Source organism: Anomalospiza imberbis, chromosome 11, assembly GCF_031753505.1.
Source record: "Anomalospiza imberbis isolate Cuckoo-Finch-1a 21T00152 chromosome 11, ASM3175350v1, whole genome shotgun sequence".
NCBI lineage: Eukaryota > Metazoa > Chordata > Aves > Passeriformes > Viduidae > Anomalospiza > Anomalospiza imberbis.
Window position 1 is genome coordinate 7,821,806 of NC_089691.1, and position 26,054 is coordinate 7,847,859.

General features: G+C 39.8%; 1 protein-coding gene across 19 annotated transcripts in view; it reads left to right on the forward strand.

Annotated features, from left to right (window-relative positions):
• PBRM1 (polybromo 1) overlaps window positions 1-26,054 on the forward strand; it is a 56,686-nt gene that overhangs the window by 2,621 nt on the left and 28,011 nt on the right. For 11 of the 19 annotated variants that reach the window (XR_011002970.1, XR_011002971.1, XM_068201665.1 and 8 more), the window contains 15 exons: window positions 980-1,135; window positions 1,884-1,981; window positions 2,556-2,703; window positions 4,980-5,120; window positions 5,755-5,871; window positions 6,286-6,354; window positions 7,104-7,202; window positions 7,621-7,706; window positions 10,312-10,410; window positions 11,947-12,038; window positions 15,362-15,578; window positions 21,003-21,144; window positions 21,606-21,703; window positions 24,420-24,696; window positions 25,500-25,605. Coding sequence is in view for 16 of the 19 variants with exons in the window: in XM_068201665.1 (XP_068057766.1) it covers window positions 980-1,135; window positions 1,884-1,981; window positions 2,556-2,703; window positions 4,980-5,120; window positions 5,755-5,871; window positions 6,286-6,354; window positions 7,104-7,202; window positions 7,621-7,706; window positions 10,312-10,410; window positions 11,947-12,038; window positions 15,362-15,578; window positions 21,003-21,144; window positions 21,606-21,703; window positions 24,420-24,696; window positions 25,500-25,605 (1,945 nt within the window). In the remaining 3 variants the exon portion in view is untranslated. The remainder of the gene's footprint in view (window positions 1-979; window positions 1,136-1,883; window positions 1,982-2,555; window positions 2,704-4,979; window positions 5,121-5,754; window positions 5,872-6,285; window positions 6,355-7,103; window positions 7,203-7,620; window positions 7,707-10,311; window positions 10,411-11,946; window positions 12,039-15,361; window positions 15,579-21,002; window positions 21,145-21,605; window positions 21,704-24,419; window positions 24,697-25,499; window positions 25,606-26,054) is intronic. The other 8 variants (XM_068201671.1, XM_068201666.1, XM_068201668.1 and 5 more) reach the window with 2 other exon arrangements.

Consider the following 26,054-nt stretch of genomic DNA (forward strand, 5'->3'; position numbering starts at 1 on the left):
CCATCCCTCTGCCTTGGCCTTTTGCTTTTCTTTTTCCTAACTGTTAATTATTCCTACCTTATCCATCTCATGTGTGTGCCTGAAGTTATCTCTGTCTCTAACAGAAATGCTTTAACGTAGTTACGTCGTGCTGCTGTACCTTGTCAATCATCTGAGTGCCTCCTGAAAGAAATCCCTGGATTTGGTTGGAAAATGGGAATGGGCTGGGACAGATGCATCTGTTCTGTGCTCAACCTTTGAGATAGCCACAAATAAGGATACCTTTCTGATGCTGTCCCTGGAAGTTGGGAAAGAGCCAACAACTTGTTCCATAAATTACCATAGTTGTTGGATGGTGGTTATTTATTTGTCACTGCTTGTGTTGGTAAATGCAAAACTATGGCCAAAAGAGGAGGGGGCTTTTTCTGCTTCTCCATGGTTGAGCCGTTCATCCCACACATAAATTGGGAGTGGGAAGTCCCATGGTGGTCCAGACCTTTTTTCTCTTGAATATAACACAAGGTATTCTGTGGCCCTTTTCATTTGTAATTTATTTTGGTTGGTTGTTTTGTTTTTCTTTGTTGGTCTGTTTTTTGTGGGTTTTTAGTTTGTCATGGAATTAAGTGTTTTTACACCAGAACTGAGCATGTGTCTCTGTACAACTTTTGTGTTGAAAACAGTGGTTCTTGCTTAGTTGTTGTGCATGGGATGGGGAATGAAAATGTAGAGAGTTTAAGAATATATTCTGTGAAGAGCTGCTAATTCAGTGTGAGCTTGGGGGTTTCTGCCCTTGCTGTCATTGGTGACTGCAAAGCTGTAGGAGCATTCTGATTTCCCTTTGCTCTTGGGAATTTCCAGAGTTGACGTTTACAGAATGGCTTAACTGACCTGTAGCATTTGGCAAATGTATCATCAGAAGCTTTGCTGGCTCTGCGGGTGGCTCTCAGCAGAGGGTTGGGATGCAATGCCAGGGCTTTAAGAACGTTTCTGTTCATTATAGAAGAAGTTGGATTCCATGGGTTCCAAGAGGCGAAGAGCTACCTCTCCTTCCAGCAGCGTCAGCGGCGGCGACTTCGACGATGCCCATCACTCCACCAGTGTACCAGGCCCAAGCAGGAAGAGGAGGAGACTTTCCAATCTCCCAACTGTAGATCCTGTTAGTTCTTTCTTACTGATTGCACCTTTTTTCTTGGGGATACTGTATCCCTGTCTGGAATATGCTACACTGTAGAACGAATGACCATATGTAGCACCTGCACACTGGTCCTGAATCTGTTTCTGCCTTGGCTGAGCTTTGTTTAGGACCTCATTCAGCTTTGGCTTGCTCCTGGCTCACCACTATGATGTTTTTCTCTGCTGTTTTGTTTTTGCTGCTTTTCTCTTTTTGCTGCTGGTTTTAGCAGATGGAAGGATGTTGGAGAATGAGTTGAAATCATAATGTGCAGAAGTTGAGAGCTGTGTCTGCATAGCAAATGCAGAGGGATGAGTGGGGAATGGTACAGGCAGTGATTGCTGAAGTGTACAATGCCTCTGCTATGCATTTGCATGAGCAGTGTAACATTAATTAACTGCAGGGCAGAAGAACCCCTGTTGTTATTGTAGATGCCTGTAACTTGGAGAGAATTGCACTGAATTAATTTACATTTTGGGTGTTTTACTTAGAATTAGCATTGAAATAAAGCTCCCTGTGTTCAAAAAATAAATGGAGATCCTGGATATCCTGCAGTACCTGGCACACTTGTCAGGTATCCTGCTAAAGTGTGAGGTGCTCCAATTGCTTCTCGCTTCTGCTTTAGGGCATGCTATGGATTGGCAGCTTGTCCTTCCCTTTGTAAGCAGGCTTTCGTTTGTTAACTCCTTAAAATTCTCTCCCTTTTCCTTATTTCATTGTTCTTGCTTTTCAGATTGCTGTCTGCCATGAGCTCTACAACACCATCAGAGACTACAAAGATGAGCAGGGCAGGCTCCTGTGTGAGCTCTTCATCAGGGCACCTAAGAGAAGGTGAGGCCACAGGTCTGGTTAAACCTTGAACCTGAGATTTGATCAGAGAGAAGTGGAAATTGATAAATACTTCAGCAATAATTTGTGAAAAATCTGAGCTGCATTTGTCATTGTTTCACATCAATGTTTGATCCACGTGTTTGATGTAATTATTCAATGGGACATGCTTACAGTGGTGCTCTTTTTCAGGGAAAAAAAAAAGGGTGCACTCAATTAATTTGAAATGTTTATTGTGGCACCTGCTAAAACATCCATGCCTTTGATTATAAGATATGCTGTATAAGTGGTGGGATGTAATACTAAGGACACAGCTTGGGAAGGTTAGTAAAGTGACCCTTAAAAATGCAGTAGCTAAGTAAGAGGCTGAATTTTCTCTTAAACTTAGAAAATTGAGTAGTAGCAGAACATACATGAAGTGAGCTGACTGATAGAGCTCTGTCCAGATCTTTTAGCTGTAACAGAAATGTATTGGAACTTTCTTTGGTTTATTTAGTCATAAACATGCACAAGCTTTAGTGCTGTGCTTTGGGTTTTACTGCTTGGGATATGATGCCTGTTTTTGTCATTGCAACAGGAATCAGCCAGATTATTATGAAGTGGTTTCTCAGCCAATTGATTTAATGAAAATCCAACAAAAGCTGAAGATGGAGGAATATGATGATGTGAATGTGCTGACTGCTGATTTCCAGCTTCTCTTTAACAATGCAAAGGCTTACTATAAGGTGAGCAAACTACATGTAAATGTTTAAATCCATTGTAAAAGGTCTTAAAATTCTGCCTTGGTTTGGCCAAAACCTCTTCAGTTTAGCTTGAAGTATTATTGGTAAGAGAACAGCACATATTGCAGATATTTGCATATATCTCCATAATGTTGACTGTATCTTTCTAAGTTGTCCTACTATAGCAATTTTTCTGTGGAAGATCGTAAAATAATGTGGGGATGATCTTCATGTAGTTTTCCAAAAGAGATCAAAAACAAAAATGGAAATATAAACTGAGAAAAGTATTCCTCTTTCAAAGCCTTCTCATTTTACAACACCCTCTGTGTAACCCTTTGAAATGGAGAAAGATTTCTTTTTTTTTTCCCCTCCCAGAAGGAAAAGTTTATGCTAACAGCAAGCTTATGATAGGAGTGTTGAATCTTCCTCTTCCATTTGCCACTTAATAAAATGAAAAAAATGGCACATTGACTGTCATGGTCAGTGATGGTAGGTGTGAATGTAATGTCATCAAGACAACCCCCATGGCATTCCCCTAAAACTGGGTGTGTGTTTTATTATGGATATTAATGGGTTTTATTGGAGTTTTCATAAGGAAGCGGGGAAAAAATTGTATTAATCTTGTTTAATGAAAGGCTATGTTAAAACCATAAACCAGTGAAATTGTGGGTGGTGGATGAGATGATGCAGCAAATGTAAACCTGCTCATATTGCCTTTCACATATCTTTGACTTTGGAGATGATCCAAATGAGTTCCTTCTGAATAACCCAGTTGGGGTAGCCAGGTGACATCCAGAAAGGCAGTGTTTATTTTACTTGTGTGCGTGTGTGTGTCTGTGTAGTAGCTTCTTGAAAACAATCAGATTTATGTGTTAATGCATTTGCACATTCTCCTTCCAGGAGGAAAAGTGCAAAGATTTCCAAATCCATTTTGTACTCCTGGAGCTTTGCAGGGCACTTGGTGTGAAAACATTAATGGGCTGGTGGAAGGAAAGAATGATTGGGCTTTTACAGAGCATGTGCTGCCTTTGCCTATAGAATTGTGGGCTCAAAATTTAACTCTGTGATAGAGATCTTGCATTAGACTAAAAATAGGTATCCATTATTCCAGGATGAAGGAATGTTGGCATTTCCAGAGAATTATGGAGCTGTGAGCTGGAGGTGTGGCACAAAAACTTAACCTCTTCTTCTTTTCACCTTTTACCTTCCCCAGGCAGCTCCATGGCATGGACAAACCAGGGATAGTGATTGATTGTCAAGGTCTTTATTCCAGCAGATGTTTTATTGGCAGTGTTCCAGCAGATCAGCAGGCTTTGGTTTTGTGGGTTTTTTTTTTGTATTTCTGGTCAAGTCTCTCACTCCTGAGCATCTTGCATTAATACAGAAAGAAGCAGATTTGTGGAGCAGGATACCCTTAAAAAATCTGCTCTTCATAAGCAACGTCTGGTCTAATGTGCTGAGAATATTTAAGCCAAATAAGGCAAGATTAAGAACAGTTCTCATGCTGGTTTCTCATTTGTATTACAAGCTGTCAGAGGTTGAGAGAGTGAAGTAAGAAGAGCGCAATCGGCAGTAATAAGGTGACATTATCAGCAGGAATACCTGAAATAGAGCCTAAATGACAGAGGAAAGGGAAGGAAAAATACATGGGTGGAAAAGCTGTCTTTGTTCTGGGTAGTGGTAATAGGCACATGCTTGTCTGCCACTACCAGCTCTGTATTTTTGAAAGTTAATTTTCTACCTAATGCTTCTGTCTCTTCTAAAAGATGTATCCAGCGGTGTACCCAGGAGGTAGAATATTGTCAGCTTCTTTGGAATTGCCCAGTTAATGCTGAGTGTAACCCATTGCAGTGCTTTCAAAGATATTTATTGGCATTCTTCTGTAGAAGTTAATTTTCAAGTGCCATGCAATGACAGCAGAATTTACTTAAATCACATTTCTGGCATACTGAAATTTAGTCTTTTTTAAATGCTGGTGGTGTACTTCAACAAAAGCCAGTGATTTCTCCAGATTCATCTAGCTGGCTTGTCCAAGCCTCAACCCAGCTAATTTTATTGTGAAGTTTTCTGAAAGACTTGGATGCTTTTGAGTGATACAGGTTATATTTTCCAATGCTTATTGTGATTCTTAACTCCTCTGTCGAAGAACAAATGAAGCAGGAATTTCCCAAGATTTCTATTACTCATATTTAATAACTTTCAGCTGATAACTTACAAATTTCTCCCAGATGAGAGTGCCCTGAATTTTGACTGGATTTGATTTTGATTTGTTTTTGCAGCCAGATTCTCCTGAATACAAAGCTGCCTGCAAACTATGGGAGCTGTATTTGCGCACAAAAAATGAATTTGTTCAGAAAGGTGATGCTGAGGAGGACGATGATGATGAGGAAGGACATGACAATCAAGCAAATTCTGAATTAGTAAGTGTGGGCATGACAGCTGTGGAAGAGGGAGGCTGTAACTGTGGATGTCAGCTGACTCTCAGAGAGTGAAAAATCACTGAGTAATATTTTCATTGTTCAATTATGCCCCAAAGGGTATTTCTTATGCAAGTTTATTAGTTAATCACTTCACAGCATTGTTATGTGTGTTTCACTTTTGCCTAGCAAAAAAAGCTTGAGGCTTTCTGATATGGGTAAAGCATGGTTCCGGTTTAGTTGGAATAATATGAAGTATGCTTGAATTCATGCCAACACTGAGGTTTGTTGCAAGCAAGATTCATGTCTAATGACATCAGTTATCAGCAAGTGGCCCATTCAGTCAGTGCAGCTGTTCCTGGAGTGTTATGAGAGGAAATTTGGGCTAGCCTGGTTTTTGTGATGTTGGGATGCACATTTGTGATGTGTGTCTGACATTCTGCAGTGTAAAGCTGAAATCAGAGTTTTTTAGTGTACCTTTACCTGCATAAATAATACTGTCTTCGAAAGTTGTATCTGTATTTTGTAGCTGATTTTTTCTGCCTTTGAAGTGCAACTTGCTGTATTTCAGCACAACTTGAAGCACTCCACTCTGGCTGCTGTTAAAACTTTCTGTGATTTCTGTTTCCTACATTAGTCATCTCCAGGTTACCTGAAGGAAATTCTGGAACAGCTTCTTGAAGCTGTAGCTGTTGCCACAAACCCCTCAGGACGACTCATAAGTGAACTGTTCCAGAAACTTCCTTCTAAAGTGGTGAGTATTTTAGTAATGTAGGTGGTGTTCTAAGCTGGAAGCCTGGACATTCCTATAACTGATGTCAGAGGCTGTGATGGCCATGCTCAGGGTGCAGTTCTCTGTTTCTCCCTCATCAGAGGCAAACTCCACCTGTCTGTACTGCTCAGTTTCAGAAGAGTGGTGTTCTGTTTTTGTGGTGAAAGTTTTAACCAGCAGAATAAATATTCTGAAAGCCTTCACCATAGATTTGATTTTCAGTCAGAACTGGTCCTTCATGTGAGTTTATTGATGAATTATAATTCCTTGTATCTGCCTTATTTGAGGCTTACACTGTTCTTACCTTCAGTTCATCAAATGGCTCGTTCTGTGACCTGTTTGAGCAAAAGCTTTGTGACTGTTTATAGTAATACATAAATTATTTCTGTTTTCCAGCAATATCCAGATTATTATGCAATAATAAAGGAACCCATAGATCTTAAAACCATTGCCCAAAGGATACAGGTATGAACATATTAATGTGTCAGGGTACAGCCTTTCTTAACAGTAAGAATTCCAGAATTGTTAGAAGTCAGGATTTATGGTGGCAGGAAGGGCAATGTGTTTTCCCCCTGCTATTTAAAAACCTGCACACTGTGGTGATTCAATGTTCTGTGCTGGGTTAGTGCTGCAGAAGTAGCTGTGTGGAACATCAAGCATTGTGAGCTGTGGAGTGCTGGCTTTGAGACAGTATCTCGGGTTCCTTGATGTTTAATGGCTTAAAGCAGTTCCTTGACAAGTGCTGCTCTTGTAAAACATTGGAGTACTGAGGCTTGGTTGTGCATTATCATCACCTACTTCTGTTCTAGTGCTATAAATAGGTCTTTTGTACTGGTGCATTTTTCATCTTAGTTCTCCAGTAATTTGAAATACTGTTCTATAATTCTAGCATTTTGTATAGTAGGGAGGGATGGGACATAGACTGATTGAACTAGAGAATAAAGTTAAAACAGCATTTTGTCAGAACTCTTCAAAATAAGGGTAGTGGTTTTTCAATCTTAGCATTCCTGAGCTTTATAAAGACTTGGCATACTTTGTTACTGTCTTTGTCTGATTACTTTTTCCAGATACTTATCTGTTGTCTTTACAAATAAGTTGTTTTTCTATGAGCATTTCCTTTATTGAATATGAATTCATTTGCTTTTCACTATTGTCCTAGTTCTCATGCTGTCTGAAGGTTGCCACTTTAACCAGTTCTGCTTCTTGTTGTATAGAATGGAACTTATAAAAGCATTCATGCCATGGCCAAGGACATAGATCTTCTGGCAAAGAATGCCAAAACCTACAATGAGCCTGGATCCCAAGTATTCAAGGTTAGTTTCAGTTGTTCATAGTGTGATTTGAGTTCAGATTTTCTTGACTACTTTCTTTGCTGGTTGATCCTTAAATAAGTCTTGAGTATAAAGCTCTCAAGACCCTGCTTTCATTTTTTTAAAATAGCTTTTAGCAGGTTTTTCTTTTTTATATTGTTTTTAGTAGAATTGGGGTGCAACAATGACAAAAAATGAGCTTGAAGCTGCTCAGGTCTTCTATTCAGTTTTTTCAGGCCACTGTGAATGTATTGTGTGGGAGTATTTCAGGCAGACTTTGTTCCATGCTTCACTTCTCATACAAAATTGTTTAATATCTAAATGTAAAAACACCTTCATCTTTGTTTTAGATAGCTGGATATATCTGATTACAATATTATTCACTTTCAACATTAAACAAAAACAATCTTTTAATTGACAGGATGCAAATGCGATTAAAAAGATATTTAATATGAAAAAGGCTGAGATTGAGCACAGTGAGTTGGCCAAGTCAAGTCTCCGAATCAGGTACTGCAAATAGAGTTCTTTCTATAATCTCATATAAAAACCTCTATTGACATTCCCTTAATTGTGCTGTGGAGAATATAGTGGGAAATAATGGCTTGAAAACTTAGATTAGTGTTGTTTTGTAAGTTGTACATTGGTTAAAATAGTTTCTGAAGAAATGCTTTTTTTCATTGAAATACTTCTGTGGTGAAACATATTGAAACATATTGAAACATATTGAAACATATTGAAACATATTGAAACATATTGAAATATATTGAAATACTTCTGTTCTTGATTATGAAAAATAGTGTCAGTGGATCTTTAATAAGTTATTGCCAACTTCCACCACGTGTTATAAGTCACTAACAGAAAATGAATAGTGAGGAACAAGCTGCTTTGTTTTATTGAAAAGTGCTGGATATTCTTGAACCTTGTTAGGAACTGAAACCAAAGGGCTCACAGTTAGGTAGGGGCAGAAATATAGGAACAGAACCTTGAGCAAAAGGTACTTAGAGGAAGTCCACTCTTGTTTGAAAAGAAATTCTAGCTATGAAAAGAGGCACAGGAACCTGACTGGATTTATTACTCAGTGAAGCAGAGATTTGGCCCTGAATATGCAGGTATAAAACACTTGATAAGAGTTGATAGCTCTATTTGTTTCATGGGATGATTTTACTTAAGAAACAGCATTTTCTTCCTGTGAAAATCCATAGTGTACAGAGGAGTGATGGAATCATTATTAAGGTTTATAAACTGAAATGCAATTAAATTTCTTCTCATATAAACCTTTTATATATGAGTAACACTCAAAAGTAGGTTTAGATATTATTTGCCCATTTGAGCTGTGTCATTTATCCCAAAAAAAAGAATAATTGTCCTGCAAGCCATTCAAGGAATTGGGAAACTTAAGAAGGTGGAATCTCGTTATCTGTGGGAGCTGTTTCCTGGTATTTGGTGCTGGGAAACCACTTGTCATTTCCTGCAAAGGTTTGTACAGTACAACTGGAAACACTGTCATTGTCACTGTTACTTAACTGAAAGGTAGTTTATTTTTTTCTGAGTATATGGTGTCAGTATTAAAAGTGTTGTCTAGGATTATTGTGTGCAAGAAATGGAAGTTGCTTGGTTGATTTTTACTGCTTGCTTGGTGTTTTGAGAAGTGGTTTTTCTGGTTGGTTTGTTAAGCATCAGCATCCTTCCCATGGTTGGGTGAGTCATTGTTGGAGCATATAAAAATAAAAAGCAGAAATACTCTTTAAGGAGTAATTCCTGACACATAGGTGAATAATTTTCCTTTGTGAAAGTATGTGTAGTGCCAGAAGACTTTGATTCTACAGACACATGCATGTGTTTGCTGTGCAGTAACTAGAATTACACAGTAGCATAGAGGTTTTCTGTTTAATTTATGATTGTATTTTATTTTTCTCACTGTATTGGCCATTGATGAAGCTCAGCATGTCAGGGTGTGTGTCATATTTATTTCTGAGGCTCAATGGTTTTTCTTTAAATCTGATTGTATAAGAAGGGATGACAGATAAATCACACTGATATTTGTTAGCTGAATTCCTCTCTTGCACTGCCAACCCATTTCCACTTCTCAGCTGCCTTATTCTAGATGTTCTCTTGTGTAATGTGTTCTGAACAGAACTTAAAATCCTGAAGTAATCTATCAGAATCATTGACAGCTCCCTTCTTTGTTTCTCTAACATGGGGAGAAAAAATAATGCCTGAAGCAGGCTATGATAATACTGGGCTAAATGCAGAAAAAATTGGGATAAGAGAAGAAGTGTCATGCAAACCAAATCTTTCACCTGCTATTGTGTATTTCTCTGGTTGCTTTTTCTGTTAAACCATTCTCTTTTTTTTTTGTTGTTGTTTCTTTCTCAAGAATCTACTTCACAGAATCATTATTTTTAATTAAATTCCTAAATGTTAGATTGTCTTAAAGTGGAGTTCTTTACCTATTGCTGATTTGGGTAAAATTCTCTCATAAGTTCACTTCAAGTACATTTTCTATATTTTTATTCTGAATTTGCATCTGTTGTTCTTTGTCATTGATGGCTCAAACTCAAATCATCATAATGTTACTAACCTAAGCTTTTTATGTTGCCCCTGTGTCAAAAATCCTGTTTTTTATTGCAGAGCTCATTGTCTCCTTTGCCATACTAAACTGCTCTTTGTGGGTGCATTTAACTGTCCTCCCTTAAAGCAACAAAATTGAATTGTTTGATAATATGCACTGTCAGCCAACCTGAGGGTGACTTTAAGTGCTGATAAAACATGACTGGACCTGTGTGATTGGTTTTATCTGGATGCTAAGGAACATTTTGTTGGCTGCTTTCACTGCTATTTAGGCTGAGCTGTGTGTACAGCTATCAATGCTTGAGCTAAACGTTACTTTCCTCTGACTTTATAAACAACATCCACATAAATGCTGAAGCACTGAAAGGATCTCAGTAGTACTTATCTTTTAGCTTCCAAACATCTGTCTCTGAACCTTTTGGCTGATCTATCAAAGTGATTCTGTAAAAAGCTTTTTTTTCTTGCTGCGTCTTTTCATGGGTTTAAGGTGGGCCTGTTTTTTTTCCTCCCCCTTTCCTTGGCTTGCCTCTCCTGCCTTAAGGACTGCATCAAATTTGGCTGCTTCCAAGCTGACAGGTCCTTCCTCACAGGGTAAAGGCAGTGTTGGGGATGAGAGAAATTCTTCTAACAAATATTATCGGTAAGTAAATTGTGCCCTTGGAGGAAAAGCTGACTGCTCATTGTATGGAAATGCTAAATTTTGGTTGATTTTCTTCCTCATACCTGCTGTGGTGCTGGGCTTTGGATTAGGATGCGATTAATGCTGATAAGACACTGACAGTGTAGTTACTGCTGACTGGGAAGTGTGTGCAGTCCTTCCTACTGGCAGTGCTCTGTGGGGCTGGCTACGGCAGCTGGCACTGGCAGCGCAGGGATAAAGCCACCTGGGCTGCTCAGCTGTGGCTGGATGTGCTGCTCAGGCACAGAACCTGGTTGTGGAAGTGCATCGGTGTGTAGGTGCTCATGGACCCGAGGGCTGGGCCACTGGACACAGCACAGCAGCCAGGGCTGGGTCAGGACGCTGGGGCTGGAGTGGCTCACGTGGATCTGCACTGGCAGTGGGAAGGTGAATTACAGCTCCAGGCCCTGTGGCACCTCAGGCCATCAGGGAAGAGGTGCTGCAAATGCATGTGCTCATGATCCAGGTGTGGACTTGCACACCCTGTCAGTGGCACTGCAATAAAGATGACCCAGGTGAATGAAGCTTTTTGGTGAAAAGAGGCAAAGCACAGCAAGGACAGGACCAGAAGTGGCTTCATCAGGCAACAGCCCAGCACCAGCACTGCTGCCCTGGAGGACTGCAGGGACAGATGGAGCCCAAAGTCATGGACTGAAGGAGCTCAATGGATGTTCGAGAGGGATGGCCCACACACTAAGGAAATGATATCTGTGTGCTTATATCAAAAGGCAGGAAAGGATGTATAGGAGAGTGTAGGGCCCAGGCATGCCCTCAGCCCATCTGCTTTTTCCCAATCTTCACTTGGCTCCTGCAGGACAAGGCTGAGCCCATTTCTGGAGGTGCCCAAAGAACTGATCTTGTAAAAAGGCAGAGAATGTCAGGCATAGCTTATCTAGTGTGGCATGAAATACTGTGCCCCAGGTTTGGGACAAAAGAGAGGGATGCTGCAGAAGTCCTGGTGAGACTGTAGCCAGTGTGGATGCCAGTTTACTCCACCTAAGAAGCATAGGAGGCTGCTTCATGTGCAGGCACTGTGTGGGCTGAAAATGCCAAAGGTGGGGATGAGGGAATGGGAGGAGATAGAATATGAAGCTTTTAGTGTGTTGAATTCCTTCCTGTAGACAAATCCCAATAAAACAGGATCAAATAACAAAGTTATTAATTGGGAGAGACCTCTTACCATTCCTCTTCTCTTGCAATTAATCAAATACTCAAGTGTATATAGGACAGAAGGCTGGAGGTCAGTTTTTTGACTGTGTTGGATGGACCAGCTCATAAAATGGAGGCAGACTCATGGCTTGGTAAGAATTTCTCCTGTTAAAGGCTCCAGCCTTCTTTAGTCACAGCTGTGTTCCTGCTTATGGAGTCGTGACTTGTTTGCTCACACACTCTGGGTGACTGTTAATGGTTAATGTGACAACCCTTTCCTTTTTTTATTAGAATTTTCTCTTCTTGTTTTCCCATTTCTAAAATTCCTTTACTTTTTCTCTTTCATAGTAACAAAAGATCAGCCCAAGGGGATCGTTTATCAGCAATAACCATGGCATTGCAGTATGGATCAGAAAGTGATGAGGATGCAGCTTTGGCCGGTAGGAACTGAAATGCAGTTTCTCTAATTCCTTTCAGTAAAATGTTCACAATGACCAAATCTGTAGAGCTCCTGATAAACTCAGATACATTTATTTCAAAAATATTTTGTACTCAGTGTGTAATTCCTTTGAATCCTACAGCTGGTGAGACAGGGTAGGCCAAACTTGCTGGCATACTTTGAATTTTCTGTGTGTTTCCAAGTATTCTTACCCAAGCTTTAGGGAGCTGTTGCCTGGTTTTATTCCTTCTAAAATGGAACAGAAGAGGAGATACTGGAGAAAACATTGGGTGCTCCATGCAGCAAAAGAGATTGGTAGTGCTTGAATTGGTTTTTTTGTTTAATTTTTTGTTTATATTACTTCTTCATTAATGTTGAAAGATGCATCTGTTCAATATGTATTATTGGGGCATTTATTTCTGACCTGGTAATTGAACTGTGCTCTGCACAGTTTTCTAGTGGATGGATATGTAGAATATTTTGGATTTTAGCTCTTGCTGTAAGTAAAAGCATTTTGATTCCTGGTTAGCTCAGAGTTCAGTTATTGCTTCAGAGCAGCTTTTTTCTGGGAGGTGTGGGGAGTATTTATTAGCTGGGTTTGGCTTGTTTGTTAGCTGTTATTTTTTCCAAGTTGCAATGCTATAAAAACTTTTTATGTTTTAGTGCTTTAAATTCTTGCACTGGTTGAACCAATTTCAGGTGCCACCTTTGCTATGGACATTACTGTGATTTTTTTAAAGACCTCTCTCTGTGTGTGAGGCTTTTGCCTTGCTGCTGTTGAAGCTCTCCTATCTTTATTGCATTTACCTAAGAGGCAATGTGGGTTTTTTTGGCAGACCTGTCACCCCCTAAGATTTTCTGTCCTTCCAGTGTATTGCTTGAACAACCCTAGGTTACCAGCCTCTGGGTGACAATGGTTTTTCTGTAAACCAAGTGGTATTTTTATTAATTGCTCCTCTGTCTCATGTCTTTTCATTCCTCTAACTCTTGTTAAAATAAATGAGAACAGGGCTGCATGAGTGAACATTAATAGAACTCTCTCCTGCTTGAAACAGAGAGCTGAATCTTTATGAGCTTCTTTGGTTGTAGCTGTTGCCTAAGCAATGAATATCAGTTTCCAACTGAGAGTTTATCCTGCCAGCTGTAGATGTTGTTTTGGTGTGATGGAGCTTGTAGAACATTTCCAGCTCCAGTGTACAAGGTTGTGAGCAGCTTCAGCAGCTGCCTTGCTGCTCATTATAAGTCCATAGAGGCAGGCATAGGTGGTCATTATGTATTACTTGCATGTATTTAATTCTGTAAGCAGGGTGTTTTGTTTTCACCGTCTCATTTAGAGATGGTTTAAGGCTGGATGCTGCTTTTGGTTTTACTGGCAGCCATCAGTTGGACATGGAGCATTCATTGTTGTTTGGGTGCTTTGGGACCACAGAGGAGACAGTGAGTTTTTTTTGTGGTATCTGCAATCTGTGGTGCTAAGAGCAGCACAAAAGGGCAAAAGCTGCCTGTCCCTCTCCTCTGCCACTGCTTGCTGGGGATATGGGACCTGGTGCTACGGCACATTAGAGAAAGTACAGTCTTGGATCAGATTGTTTGCTCTATAAGAGCAAAAATACTATTATTGCAAAAATAAGAATTTTTCTGTCTTCTAGTCTGAATAATACATTCTTCATTGGCTCTTAATAGAGCAGGTTTCATATTAGGAGATCAGTACCATTTTCTAGATATGTAAGAATATTTGATGCTTACACATCACTTTTAAAGAACATAAACATCATAATGAAAATGTAGTTGTATATTTATTTATAGCTGTATATTATGTAAATATATAATATGTTTATAAATATATTTATTTATAGCTGTATATTAGGTAAATATAAAAATACAGTAAAACTAGAATACATAAATGCTTTATTTTAGTACATCTTAAAATAACTAATTAATGTGTAATTTACTTAGATTTCTTTTTTAGGGAATGCCTACTTTCAGCCCAAAGAAAATACATTTCTTATTTAGGGTATTGAACTGTTTTATTGCTGGCTCACACACAGCAGAGAACAGCAAATACTTGACTAGTCCCTTTGTGTTTTCTCTTTCATAGAAACAAGTTATTCTGCTTTTTCAGTTTGTTTCTTACTTTTGAGTGGAGTACTCAGAACTGAGCAATTTGAGTAAACAGACAAAACTGTTTGAATAAACTAAATCATAATCTATTTTTGAAGCTTTACCTGATTTCAGTGATAGCTCCAGTGGTTTGTTTCTACCTGAGTTATTCTGTCCAGCTCCTGCTTTGCTGCCTGTGGTGTCATTAAGTGATGCTGATTGGCATCATTAGGATAATTTTGAGTGTTTCCCCAAATCAGTAATGCACATCTTCATTGCATGTTTGCATATCTGCTGATGCTGGTTGTGTTTTAGCTTTGCTTCTGACCCTGGGCAGAAGGTCCCACACATGATGTAGATCTGGTGTCAAGCTGCAGAGGAGCAATGACAGCACTGTGTTCTTACAGTCTGAGTGTCCCCTGGCTTTGTCCCCATTTCTATATGTCCTTACTGAACGTGGATAGAGAGCTTGAAGCTGTGGCAGCCTCCTGTGAGCAGGAATGGAAATGCCAGCTGGAAACCTGGTGTTGGAGACCTCTGTTTTGTGTAGCTGAATGACTCAGTGTGTCATCTGCCAGGCTGTCCTTCAGACTGAGAGGGGAAAAGGGCTGAATAATTTAACTCTAGCACGTGCAAAGCCATGTAGATTTTATGTTCTGTCTGTCTGCAAGGTACAAAGTGCACTGTTCATGTGACTTGGAAGTGTAGAAGGATTGGCCATTTATCGCTTCCCACCCTGTGTTTCCAGTACCAGAGTTTTCTCCTTCCTGTTGTGTTTCTGTTGTTCATGCAATGTTTCTCCTAATTTTGTCTGCAGTAAGTGTTAGCTCTTCATAGCTTTTCTTTCATTCATCCCAATCCTGAAACAAGATAACCAGAAAAGTTTGGTATGAAATTTTTAACTACTTACTATGACTTTTTAGGCTTATTCCATAATCACTGGCTGTATATAGTAGAGGGGCATCATCAGGCTTTAGTGTCAATTTTTTTCTGCTAAGCTTCACAATTTTGTATTGAGCTGTGATTGATACTGTCTAAAGGATTGCAATAAAGTGCTTTTTTTGTCAGCTTGAGGCTCATTAGATGTGTGTTGTGTCATTTTCTGAGGTGTGAATCTGACTGCCAGAGAGGGCTTTCCTTTTCTTCTGCTTTAGACCTTTATCCACCAAAAAACCCACTCTGAGTTGTCCTGCTGAGTTTCCTGTTTTTCTTCTCTCTGTGCAGCTGCTGCTCGTTATGAAGAGGGAGAATCTGAAGCTGAGAGCATTACCTCCTTCATGGACACTTCTAATCCTCTTTACCAGCTTTATGACACAGTCAGAAGTTGTCGTAATAACCAGGGCCAGCTCATCTCTGAACCCTTTTTCCACTTGCCCTCCAAGAAAAAGTATCCTGATTATTATCAGCAAATTAAAACACCCATTTCGTTGCAGCAGATCAGGTAAGAGAACAGAATGCAAACTACATCTGGTGTGAAACTTTTCAAGGGTTTCTTTTATTCCCAGAATCTTCCCTTATGGTCAAGTTGTTGGTACCTAATGCAGTGTTTGCACCATCTCTCCTCCACCTCTGATTGCTGCTTGTTTCAGCTCAGTCTGCATCAGTCTTTAGATCATCTGTGATACATGGCTGCTGTTGGGTTTATTTTTCATTGAATTTCATTTGTAATGTGCCTTAAAATTGCTATATGAATAATTCTGACAGCTAGGTGTGAAGCAGAGATGAAAGTTTTTGCAGAACTCCATTTTTCTTTTTCCCTGTCCGTGATGGCTTGATTACCTCTTACTGCCATGTTTTTTAAGTTAAAAGTCTTCAGTGTGAATTGTAGGAAGATGGTTGTAATTACAATCCTCCTGTCTAGGTCACTGTGTAACTGTGGAGAATAATTATTTTCATGCTGATGTAGCTGGTCTGGACTGAAGCCAGCATTTATAAATGTGTGAGCCATGAAAGGTCCGTGAGCCGCCAGAGTGCAGTTGTCAGATTAAAGACCTGAGTGAAGTGAGCAGTGTCTTTCTTTAGTGGCTCAAGATAAGCCAGTGTGATGGGTGTGATGGGTCCTGGGAGCATTAACAGGCTTTAATGGTGCTGCCCAGGCCTCCTGCCCAGTGGCCACTGGGGCCCCAGGCCCTGCCTGAGCCATAGCCTGGGAGTACCAGTCCTTCAGCTTCAGTGAGGGACACTGCAGCCTCCCACTGCTCATCCCTTTGTAATCCACTCGATGCACAGGTCTGTACATTTTAGTTAATGCCATAATACAATCTGTCAGACTTGATGTAATTGTTGAATGAGCAGGGTCTTTGTTAAATCAGAAGCTAAAAAAGCTGCTTTTTGGTTTTTTATCTTGTCACAGGGTGTTTTGCATGTGCTGGGGAATAGAGCTGCCACACTGGTTATCTTCATCAGTGGCTTTAAAGCATTTTTTCTTATGTCTTAGTACAGCTGTAATAGTGGCAAAGAAAGTGGCTTGTCTTGAACAAAGAACAAAATGTAGTTGATGAAAAAAAACCAAACAGTGAAATAAGAAGAATCATTGACAGTTTGTGCCTGAATGTACCTAAAAGTACTGGCTCAAATTATATATAAACAGATTTGTTTGGGAGAGATTTTCCATTAAAAATACCCTCGATGTAAATTACAGAACAAATAACTTGCCATAGAGAGGCGACTGCATTTCTGCTTTCCTTACAGTGTAGGCAGGTTGCATCTGGCTGTGTGAGCAGCACAAAAATTCCATACCAATGTATGAAGAACTGTAGAAAAAAGTAACTTGACTTTTTGTCTGGGGCCTTAGAACATAAAAAAGGAATATTTTAGAAATAGTGTTTGAAGCTCACAAATTAAAGTACAATGTTTGTAGAATATAACATCCTGCAAATTCTGAAATTCAGCTGTCTTGAATTGCCTTGTAATCTTCATTTCTTACTGTACCTGAAAACCTTGAAGTCCTGCATATGTACACTTAATTGATGGGCTTTAGGGAAAACTGAAGCATCATGGATTTGCTGATACTGCTAATATGTCTTTAGGTATTCAAAACTGCCACTCATTAGGGTGGAGATTGTTTGTGGGGCTGTGGGTGTTTGTATTTTCTATGGGGTTTTTCCCTTCTTGTGGTGGTTTGGGGATTCTTTTGAGATATACATAAATAGAGCATATCTTCTGTTTCCAGTTGGGGACAGAAAAGTTCAGTGTCCCAGTGAAAAGCTGAAGGAGGTGGAGTGAAGCCTGCCATTCCTGTTTCATGTTTGTTTGGCTCTGGCATCTGGCTGCCTCAGCTGTCCTGCCAGCGTGAGCTGTGGAATGTGTGGCTGTTGCAAATTTTACAGCTAGTCATGTATTTTGGGGAGGTTTGTGTGTACTAAGTGCAGGAAAATAATTTAAAATAATACATGCTTTCCAGAGGGAGTGTGTGAGTGTGTTTTGTTTATGAGATTTTACCTATCCCAGCCTCTCAGTCACTTGGAGTGTTAGGAACCTCAGTCATTTGAGCTGAGTGCTGATCCTGAGCTGTTCCTGGGTGTGGGAGGTAATCATGCTGATGGCTTTTAGTTGTCTCCTGATTTCCTCCTGGCTTGCTGCTCACAGATCACAGAACAGCTGAGGCTGGGAGGGAAACCATCCTGCCCAAGCCCTGGCTGTGGCAGGGTCACCCAGAGCCTCATGTGCAGACTGTGTCCAGTCAGGTTTTGATATCTCCACAGATGGAGACTCCACATCCTCCCAGGGCAACCAGTGCCAGTGTTTGACCACCCTCACAGTAAAAACCATTTGTGTTCAGCTGAAATTTTATGTGTTTCCACTCGCCTCTTTCCCAGTCAGTGGACACGGCTGAGGTGACCCTGGCTGCCCCTTCATTCCCTCCCACCAGATGTTGAGCACATTGAGGAGAATTCTCTGCCTCAAAGGGGCCAAAGCTCAGAGCTGGAGAACAAGAAAATCCTGTTTAAAAAGAAAGACATGATGCTGTCAAAGCTATGGCTTTGACATGTGGTGAAAGTGCCTAATGCAAAGGTGACATTGCTGGGGAAGAGTCGTTCTGTTAATTACAAATAACCACAGGAACAGTCAGGAAAAGGTGCAGGAGAATGTGTTCAGTTAGCAAGTGCACAAGTGCTACATCCTGGCAGGCTTACAAGAACACTGTTCCTTATTAAATTTGACACTGTTGGGAAGTATGATCCCCTAGGCAAGTGGGTCAGGGTTTTTTTTATCCCAGAGGAGGAAGGTGTGCCAGGGAGTTCCCTGGCAGCAGCTCTCTGAAACATGTGTGGGAGCACAGGCACTGAAATTGGTACCTTCATGACACACCCTGGTGTCTTGTGCTCCTGGGGCTGCAGCTGAGGTTTAAAAATGTGTGGGGATCTGGTGAAAAACACACTTGCCTTTGTGTGATAGCTGCTTTTTGGGGAATTCAAATCAATTTTTCTTAATGAGTGCGATCATTTTTGACAATGCTCTGTGACACAAAAATTTAAATGTTTGCATTTATGTGATGTGTTGAGGTTCTCTTGAATTTTGTGGTGGCTCTTGGTGGTTTTGGATTAGTTATTAATGGTTTGAGTGGAGCTTATACTAAATATCATCACCTGGTCAAGCATATTTTGCCATGTAACTTAAGAAGTTTTAGCAATATGGCAAATCAAAAGTGGAACTAATTTTGAAGTACTAGAGCCTGGTGTCTGGGCTAAAGTTTGAAGAGTTTATGGAGAACTTCTGTGTTTTTGTTTGCTTGATTCATGAATGAGTCAATTGGGAAGAGAAAATGATGTCTCCAATATTTTGAATACACTGTAAATTTTCACTTTGTCTGAGATTTAGGAATTCTTTCATTCCTTTTGTCACTTAATAATACTTATTATTTGGTGAATATTGTATATTTCTAAAATCTGCTTGTGTAACCAGTTTTCCTACCTTAGCAAGTACTTCCAGTGCATGTTGTATGTTTATAGAATCACAGGTTCAAGTAAAGAAGGTTCCCAATATATTTTAGAAGACTGTCATCTTCAATGGGACATTTGTCAACTGCATCTCTTGATCCCACTCATTCTTTGTTAGTGGGTTGTTTTTCCCTGAAGAGGCAAGACTAGCACTTCACAATTTCTGAATAAAAGAAAAGAAGTTGCATAACTGATCTTATCCTGGTGTTTGAATGTTTTTCAGTAGGAAATTTTTAGGCTGTTTGTATAATAAATCTTTTGATTATATGGCAAGAGTATGTCTCACTTTCAGTCCTTGCAGATATTCCACCTGGAAGGACTGAAGAGTTTGCAGTAGACATTTTAGGGAGTTGAGTGCCAACGTACAGTATTCTTTTAATTAATATTTTGGTTTCAACCAACTTAAATGTCATGCCAGTGTTGTTTTGGGCTTAGTGGTCTTATGAAACTGTAGTCTTACTTTTAAACTTTTTTTTCTTCATTTTGCAAAGGTAATTTTGTTTAAAGGAAATTCTTTCTAGTTTTACTCATGCTTTCAGGTAACAGTTAATCCCTGTCAATAATTTTCACAGAAATTTCTCTTAGTTTCTAGTATATAATTTGTGTTATGTTGGCAGGGGCTTTCTGTAGAGCCAGGAGTTTGGTTAGTTTCAGCCTCACTTTGTGAAATAAACTGATGTTTATAAAATCCTTTCTTCCCAAGATTGGTGAGATGACTAGTTAAAAAATTATTGTAAAGCTGCACTTCATCCTCTAAATCCAGACAAGTCATGATGCTTGAGTTCTGCTGAGTTTGAGTGTAATTAAATCTGTTCAAAGTACTTATGTAAATAACCTACCTAATTAATGATCCTGTTGTTTGCTGACAGCAGTACAGAGAATGGTAGGAGAGGAGGTTCTTTGCAGCCTAGAACAGGATCACTTCTGTGCCTGTACATTTTTCATTCCTCATGTCCCTGGTTGGAAGTTATCACTTTCCAAACCAGTCAGTCTGAGTCTGGGTTTTTTACTTTTCCTTCAGGCCTTTGATGAGCGCAGCTGTGACTGTAAATTTCTTGTTTCAAATTAGATGGCTGCGCCTTGGTTGTTGGTTAATGGATAAGCAAATAGTTGTAGGAGCAAGCTTGGGGCTGAAAGGTTTTATATTCAATTTATTTCACGGTAGTGAGAATGCTCCATCAAGCAGGGACACATTCAGCCAGGTGCTGCAGGAGCCAGGATGGGTTTAAAGGTGGTGTGTGAGTGGTGAGTGTGCCAGGCAGGAGGGGGAGGAAGTTGTGTTGCAGCTGTGACAGGCTTTGGGGCTTGTGTTGCTGCAGATTAGTATTTCCTGCTGTGTGCAATGAAGTATTGGAAGGTTTAAAAAAGGTGGCTGGAACTTACAGCATTGTGCAAGAAAACACATTAAGTTAAACATTAGCTCATGTTGATTCATGTGTTTAACATATAAAAATGACTTTGTTGTTGTTACTCCTCTTGTAACTGTTTTCAGGTGAAGTGTGTTTGCAGGTATCACCAATCAACAGCCAGGTGTTTTTATCAGGGAAGGCACAGATTGGAGTGTTTTACAAAAGAGGTGCCGGGCACTTTTGGCCCTCGCTGAAGATGAGTGGAATTGATGGAGGGAAGGCAGTGTTTGGGGCTGTGCAGAGCTGGCCTGGCCTGAGGTCAGGCTCAGGGGCACTGCAGCAGTGTCCCTGCCTCACCTGTACCATCTCAGCCCAGTGTGAAAACAGGACTTCAGCCTCCACAAGTTCCAAAATTGCTGAAAGCATTCTTTGAGGAGATGCATTTCCCTAATATAGTCACAAGTGGAAGATGTTACTAGAGAATCAAAAAGTAAATCCCATGGAAATGAGGATATTAAAGAACTGTTTTGCACTGTGTAACTAGAGAGGTAGCTGACTAGTATTTCTCTTTTGCAGAACCAAGCTGAAGAACCATGAGTATGAAACTTTAGATCAGTTGGAGGCTGATCTGAATTTGATGTTTGAAAATGCCAAGCGCTACAATGTCCCCAATTCTGCCATCTATAAAAGGGTGCTGAAAATGCAGCAGGTTATGCAGGTATGTGGAGGAGAACAAGCAGAGGGATATAACTTCACATGTAAACTTATTTCCCTAAAGGATATTTTTCCAAAATAATTTTTAACTAGACCTGTATTTGCAGAAGTATTTCCTTGCTTAGAGGGAAGTATGGGAATGGAGAACATCATGAAGTGATTTTTCCTCAGCACACCTGCTGCCTTCTGTGATTTCTTTCAGTCACTTTATTCCTTACTGTGACTCCTAACCTAATTAAATTGTGAGAAAATTGATGATATAGGGTTTTTGGGAGTTTGCCTTTAATTGAATAAGGCTAAAACATTTCAGATTTCATTGAGTGTTCCAGCTAAGTGCTGTAGTCTGAAATGGCATTGGTTCCTCAAAAGTTGTTCTGTCAGTTAGAAAGAACAATACTGCTCTTTAATTCTGTTCTGTGAGTGTCCAGCAGTGAGCTTGGCTTCAGGGCTTTGTTCATTTTTCAGGCAAAGAAGAAAGAGCTTGCTAGGAGAGATGACATTGAGGATGGAGACAGCATGATTTCTTCTGCTACATCTGATACTGGAAGCTCAAAAAGGAAAAGGTATCTGCTTCTGTAGTTCCTGCAGGCCATAACATTGCTGCATCTCTTTTTGTTAAAGAGAGTATTAAACTATGGTTTTTAGCATTTGTATAAGGATTGGTAATTCTGAAACATCATTAAGTGTTGATTCTAATTAATTCAAAACTACTTGCTGACTATTAATTCCCTATTTTGGTCTATTAGTTGGCAGTTGTCAACATCAGTAAGTAAAATGGGCACTGTAATTGCACTGAACTAGGTGATTTGTCAGTGGATTTCAGGATTTTTTGGGGAGAGTTGTTTTATTTTAGCCTGGCAAATAGATAAACTGATTATAAGAGCTTGATTACTTAGGGTCCTGTAACATAAACCAAATTCCCAGTGATTTGCAATAGACTCTTCTATGGAGCATAATGATGCCTTGTGGAAGGCTTTCTTTATGGTGATAGCTGTTTTGTAATTAATACCAGTGATGCAGTTCACTCCAGCAAGAGGTAGTTTCTCTGGTCTGTCTCATGGTGTCATTGGAAGTAAAGTCCAGCTCAGATAATGTTATTGCAGTGGTAGCAACAGCCAGTGTGAAATTGTAATTCAGCATCTTTCTTTGGTGTTGCTTATGAACATTGGCTTCCTGGATATTTATTTTTTGTTTTGTCAAAGGAACACCCGTTGTGGGGAGAGGAAGGGAATGGAGTAGAGCATCAGCAAAGAGGCACTGAAGAATAATCAAATAATCAAGAATAATTTTTGCAAATCAAGTGCAAAAATGTACACTCATTAAAAAGCTCCAGAGAGAAAATATGAACATGGATTTAGGAGATGGTGCAGTCTAGGGATGCTGGGAAGAAGAAATATAATAGAAAGGAAAGGCAGACCACAGAACCAAGTAATCAAGAAGGAACAAATTGCAAAAATCACTAGCTTTGTGATCTTCAAATTCAAAAAGAAGTACTAACCTAATCAAGCAAGTCAAATTGTCATCAGTGTCCTTTTAACCCCATGTTGCTTTTGATCACCTTGTGCCAGACACTACTGAAATGCTTGAAAGGAAAGAAATCTGTCAGGCCCTGTCATCTAAGAACAATAAAAGAGGAAAGGGAACAAGGGATTTCCTGCGTTGGTAGGCAAGGGAGATCAGAATGATGCCTGAAGAGCACCTGAAAATGCTTTTGATGTTGTCAGTTTGATACTTGTTATGCATTCACTTGCTGAATGATAGCAAGGAAAAGATCATAAAGGCTGATGATCACAGAAGTGAAGCAATGAGAGGAATTCCAAAATGTTGCTGGGAAAGGAAACCAGTAACTCCTGCAAAATTCATCCTGTTGGGAAAATAGCAGTTACCCAGAAGAAAGTTGTTTGAATGTCCCTTTTTATGTATCAGATGCATGACACGAATCTTGAGTATTGGCAGGCCTTTTGCTGTTTCTGCTTTGGCTTTGCTGTGCCTGTATCTGTTGAAATGAGTGAGAAAAGCCTGGAACACTTTAAAATGGGGGATTTGGCAGCATGTCTGTGTTCTGGCATTGCTCACCTGCTAGTGGGAACAGCTAACCAACATTTGCCAACTGTGGTAATGTTTAGCCTGTAGAGCATATGTTTTGAGTTTTTTTTGTTGTTAGTTTGCTTTAGTTATTTTGCTGATCTCACCAAGGAGTAAGAGGTATCTGAGGCATGAGACTGCTGTATTTAGGTATATTTGAAATGTGTAATGAAAAGATCCACATCATGGGAAATCTGCATTGCAGTTTGGATTCTAATGAGTTGTACTGGGATATTTTGCAGTTGAAGGTAGTTTTTGTGGTGGTTCTTGTCTTTGCAGATAATGTATTAGTCAAAGTTATAACTACCTGAATAAGTCTTGAGGAGATTGCAGATCGGAAACCTGTTTACAAGTGCTTTGTAGTGAGTGTATTGCTGAGTGCCACAGTATCTGAGCTGAGACTATACATTATTGACATAAATTTTCTTCTCCGTCATTTGATTTGTTTATAGGCCAGGTACTGTGTGTGCAGGGAGCCGTGTACTTTTTTGTGATAAGCTGTATCTTGGTTGTGCTGTCAGATTTCTTGAGACAACCATAACAGCTACACACAGGGTGACTGTAACATTTGTGGGGATAGCCCATACCATTTTCTACCTGGGTTTGCAGTCTTGGTGAGCTTTATTGACTTAAGACTTCATTTGGATTGACAGTTATTTAAACAATTCTTTCTACTGCATCCTTGATGTCCTTACTTGGTATTGAAGAATGTACAAAATTACTGTGAGATAAATAGCTTATGTCTTTGATACTCTGTGTTCACCAGAAGTAATCATGGAAGTCTTGACTGGGGGTTTTTACCCTGTTCACTCTGACTCTTGAGCTCTTGGATTCAGATGCCTGATCCTAACTGCTCTGTTTTCTCTGCATCTGGAAAGTGCTTAGAGCTCCTTTTGACCTTTGCACTTTGAAAAATGAGTTAGTTGGTTTATTTTGTAGAATACTTGAACTCAGGGTCAGTGAGAGAACAAATATCTGGAAGAGTCATTTCCTTTTTCTGTGTCAGGCTTGTGATTGTGATGCTGTTGTCATTTGCAATTTCTGGTCTTAATGTTGAACTTCTTGTGTGTATTTAGGTGGTTCTGGTTGTCTTTTCATGGTAGAGGATAAGATAATTTTGATATTAGTGTTGGAAGTGGGGATAAGAGCCCCTGACATTTATTCTTTTCCTTTGTGTTCTTCTTAACCCGACAGCAAAAAGAACATCCGGAAGCAGCGGATGAAGATCTTGTACAATGCGGTTCTGGAAGCTCGAGAGCCTGGCACAGGCAGGCGGCTCTGTGATCTCTTCATGGTTAAGCCATCCAAAAAGGACTATCCAGACTACTACAAAATTATCCTGGAGCCAATGGACCTGAAGATGATAGAGCACAACATCCGCAACGACAAGTACGCGGCGGAGGAGGCCATGATCGAGGACATGAAGCTCATGTTCCGCAACGCCCGGCATTACAACGAGGAGGGCTCCCAGGTACTCCCTGGGCTCAGCAGCCACGCTTCTCTCTGCTGCTCAGCAGCCATAAACTGCCGTTAGGATGGTTTCACTTCCACTGTTACATGTATTATTTACTGCAATTGTTTATTGGATTAAAGTAGAAATATTCAGAACTTCTGAGAGAGGGTGTCTTAGAAGGAAAACAGCTTTGTTTTCATGGAAGTGGAGAGTGTAGGAGATCAGACTAGAAGACATGACTTGTTCAGCTTAGCAAAATGAGTCTGAAAGGGATATGGTTTTCATGTACAAGTATATTGTTGGGTGTGTCTATATTGTGATGTTTCTCAGGCAGTAGAAATGATGTGAAACAGGGTGGTGGTAGGAACCTCCAGCTGTTTCTAATAAGGAACTTGGTCAGCAGCTGCACTTCATCACCAGGATTGAGTTTGAAGACCCAGGACTGTTCTAGTCCCTTGTGCCTTGGTGGAATCTCAGTGGTTCAAGGGATCTTTCATTGCTCAGCAGAAGAGTTTGATGAGGAAGTTGATAACACAGCTGCCCCTTGCCATTTTGTAGTCTTTGGAATAAAGATGCATCCTAAGTGAATAATTTTTTCAACACTTGTAGCTCCCTGATACAGAGGGTGTCATCAGCTCTGCTTACCCGTGTCAGTTAAAAAGAAAGGCTTATTTATCAAAGGTACACTTTAAATAAAATACTCCATTTTGCTTTCAGCTTCTCCAAACTAAAGTTGAAGTGTTTCTTAGGAGTTAGTTCTTAACTAGTAAACACAGTAAATTTTGTTTTGGTTGGATTTTGATTACTTTACTGATTAATAGGTGTACAACGATGCCCATATGCTGGAAAAGATCCTTAAAGAAAAAAGGAAGGAGCTGGGACCCTTGGCTGAAGACGATGATGTTGCATCCCCTAAACTAAAGCTAAGTAAGATAATCATTGCCTTGTCTCATTTCAATACTTACAACACAATACAGGTGAACAGATCTTCCTTTTAGAACAGACATGTTCTGTACAGTTGTTAACATAAACAAAGAAAGTAGAATTGTATTTTCAAAATCTTGATAGCAATGACATGTCTATATTATACAATAGAATTAAGTTGTTGCATGTAGTGTTTCCTAAGAAAAGTAATTTAAAGTGAAGAAAAAAGACTTGGGAGTGGGTGGAAGGATTAAGATTTAGTCATACAGTGTTATCCAAATGTTAGATGGTGCATTATGTGCTCAGTCAAGTAAGGGGCTTCTCAAATTGAGCAAATCTCTTGATTTCACTGGTTAAATGTCTGGGATTCCCACAGAATGATTTTAAAAAAGTGAACTCTGGCAGATTATTGAAAGCCATGAAGAACATGGAAGTGAAGTTCCTCAAGCTGT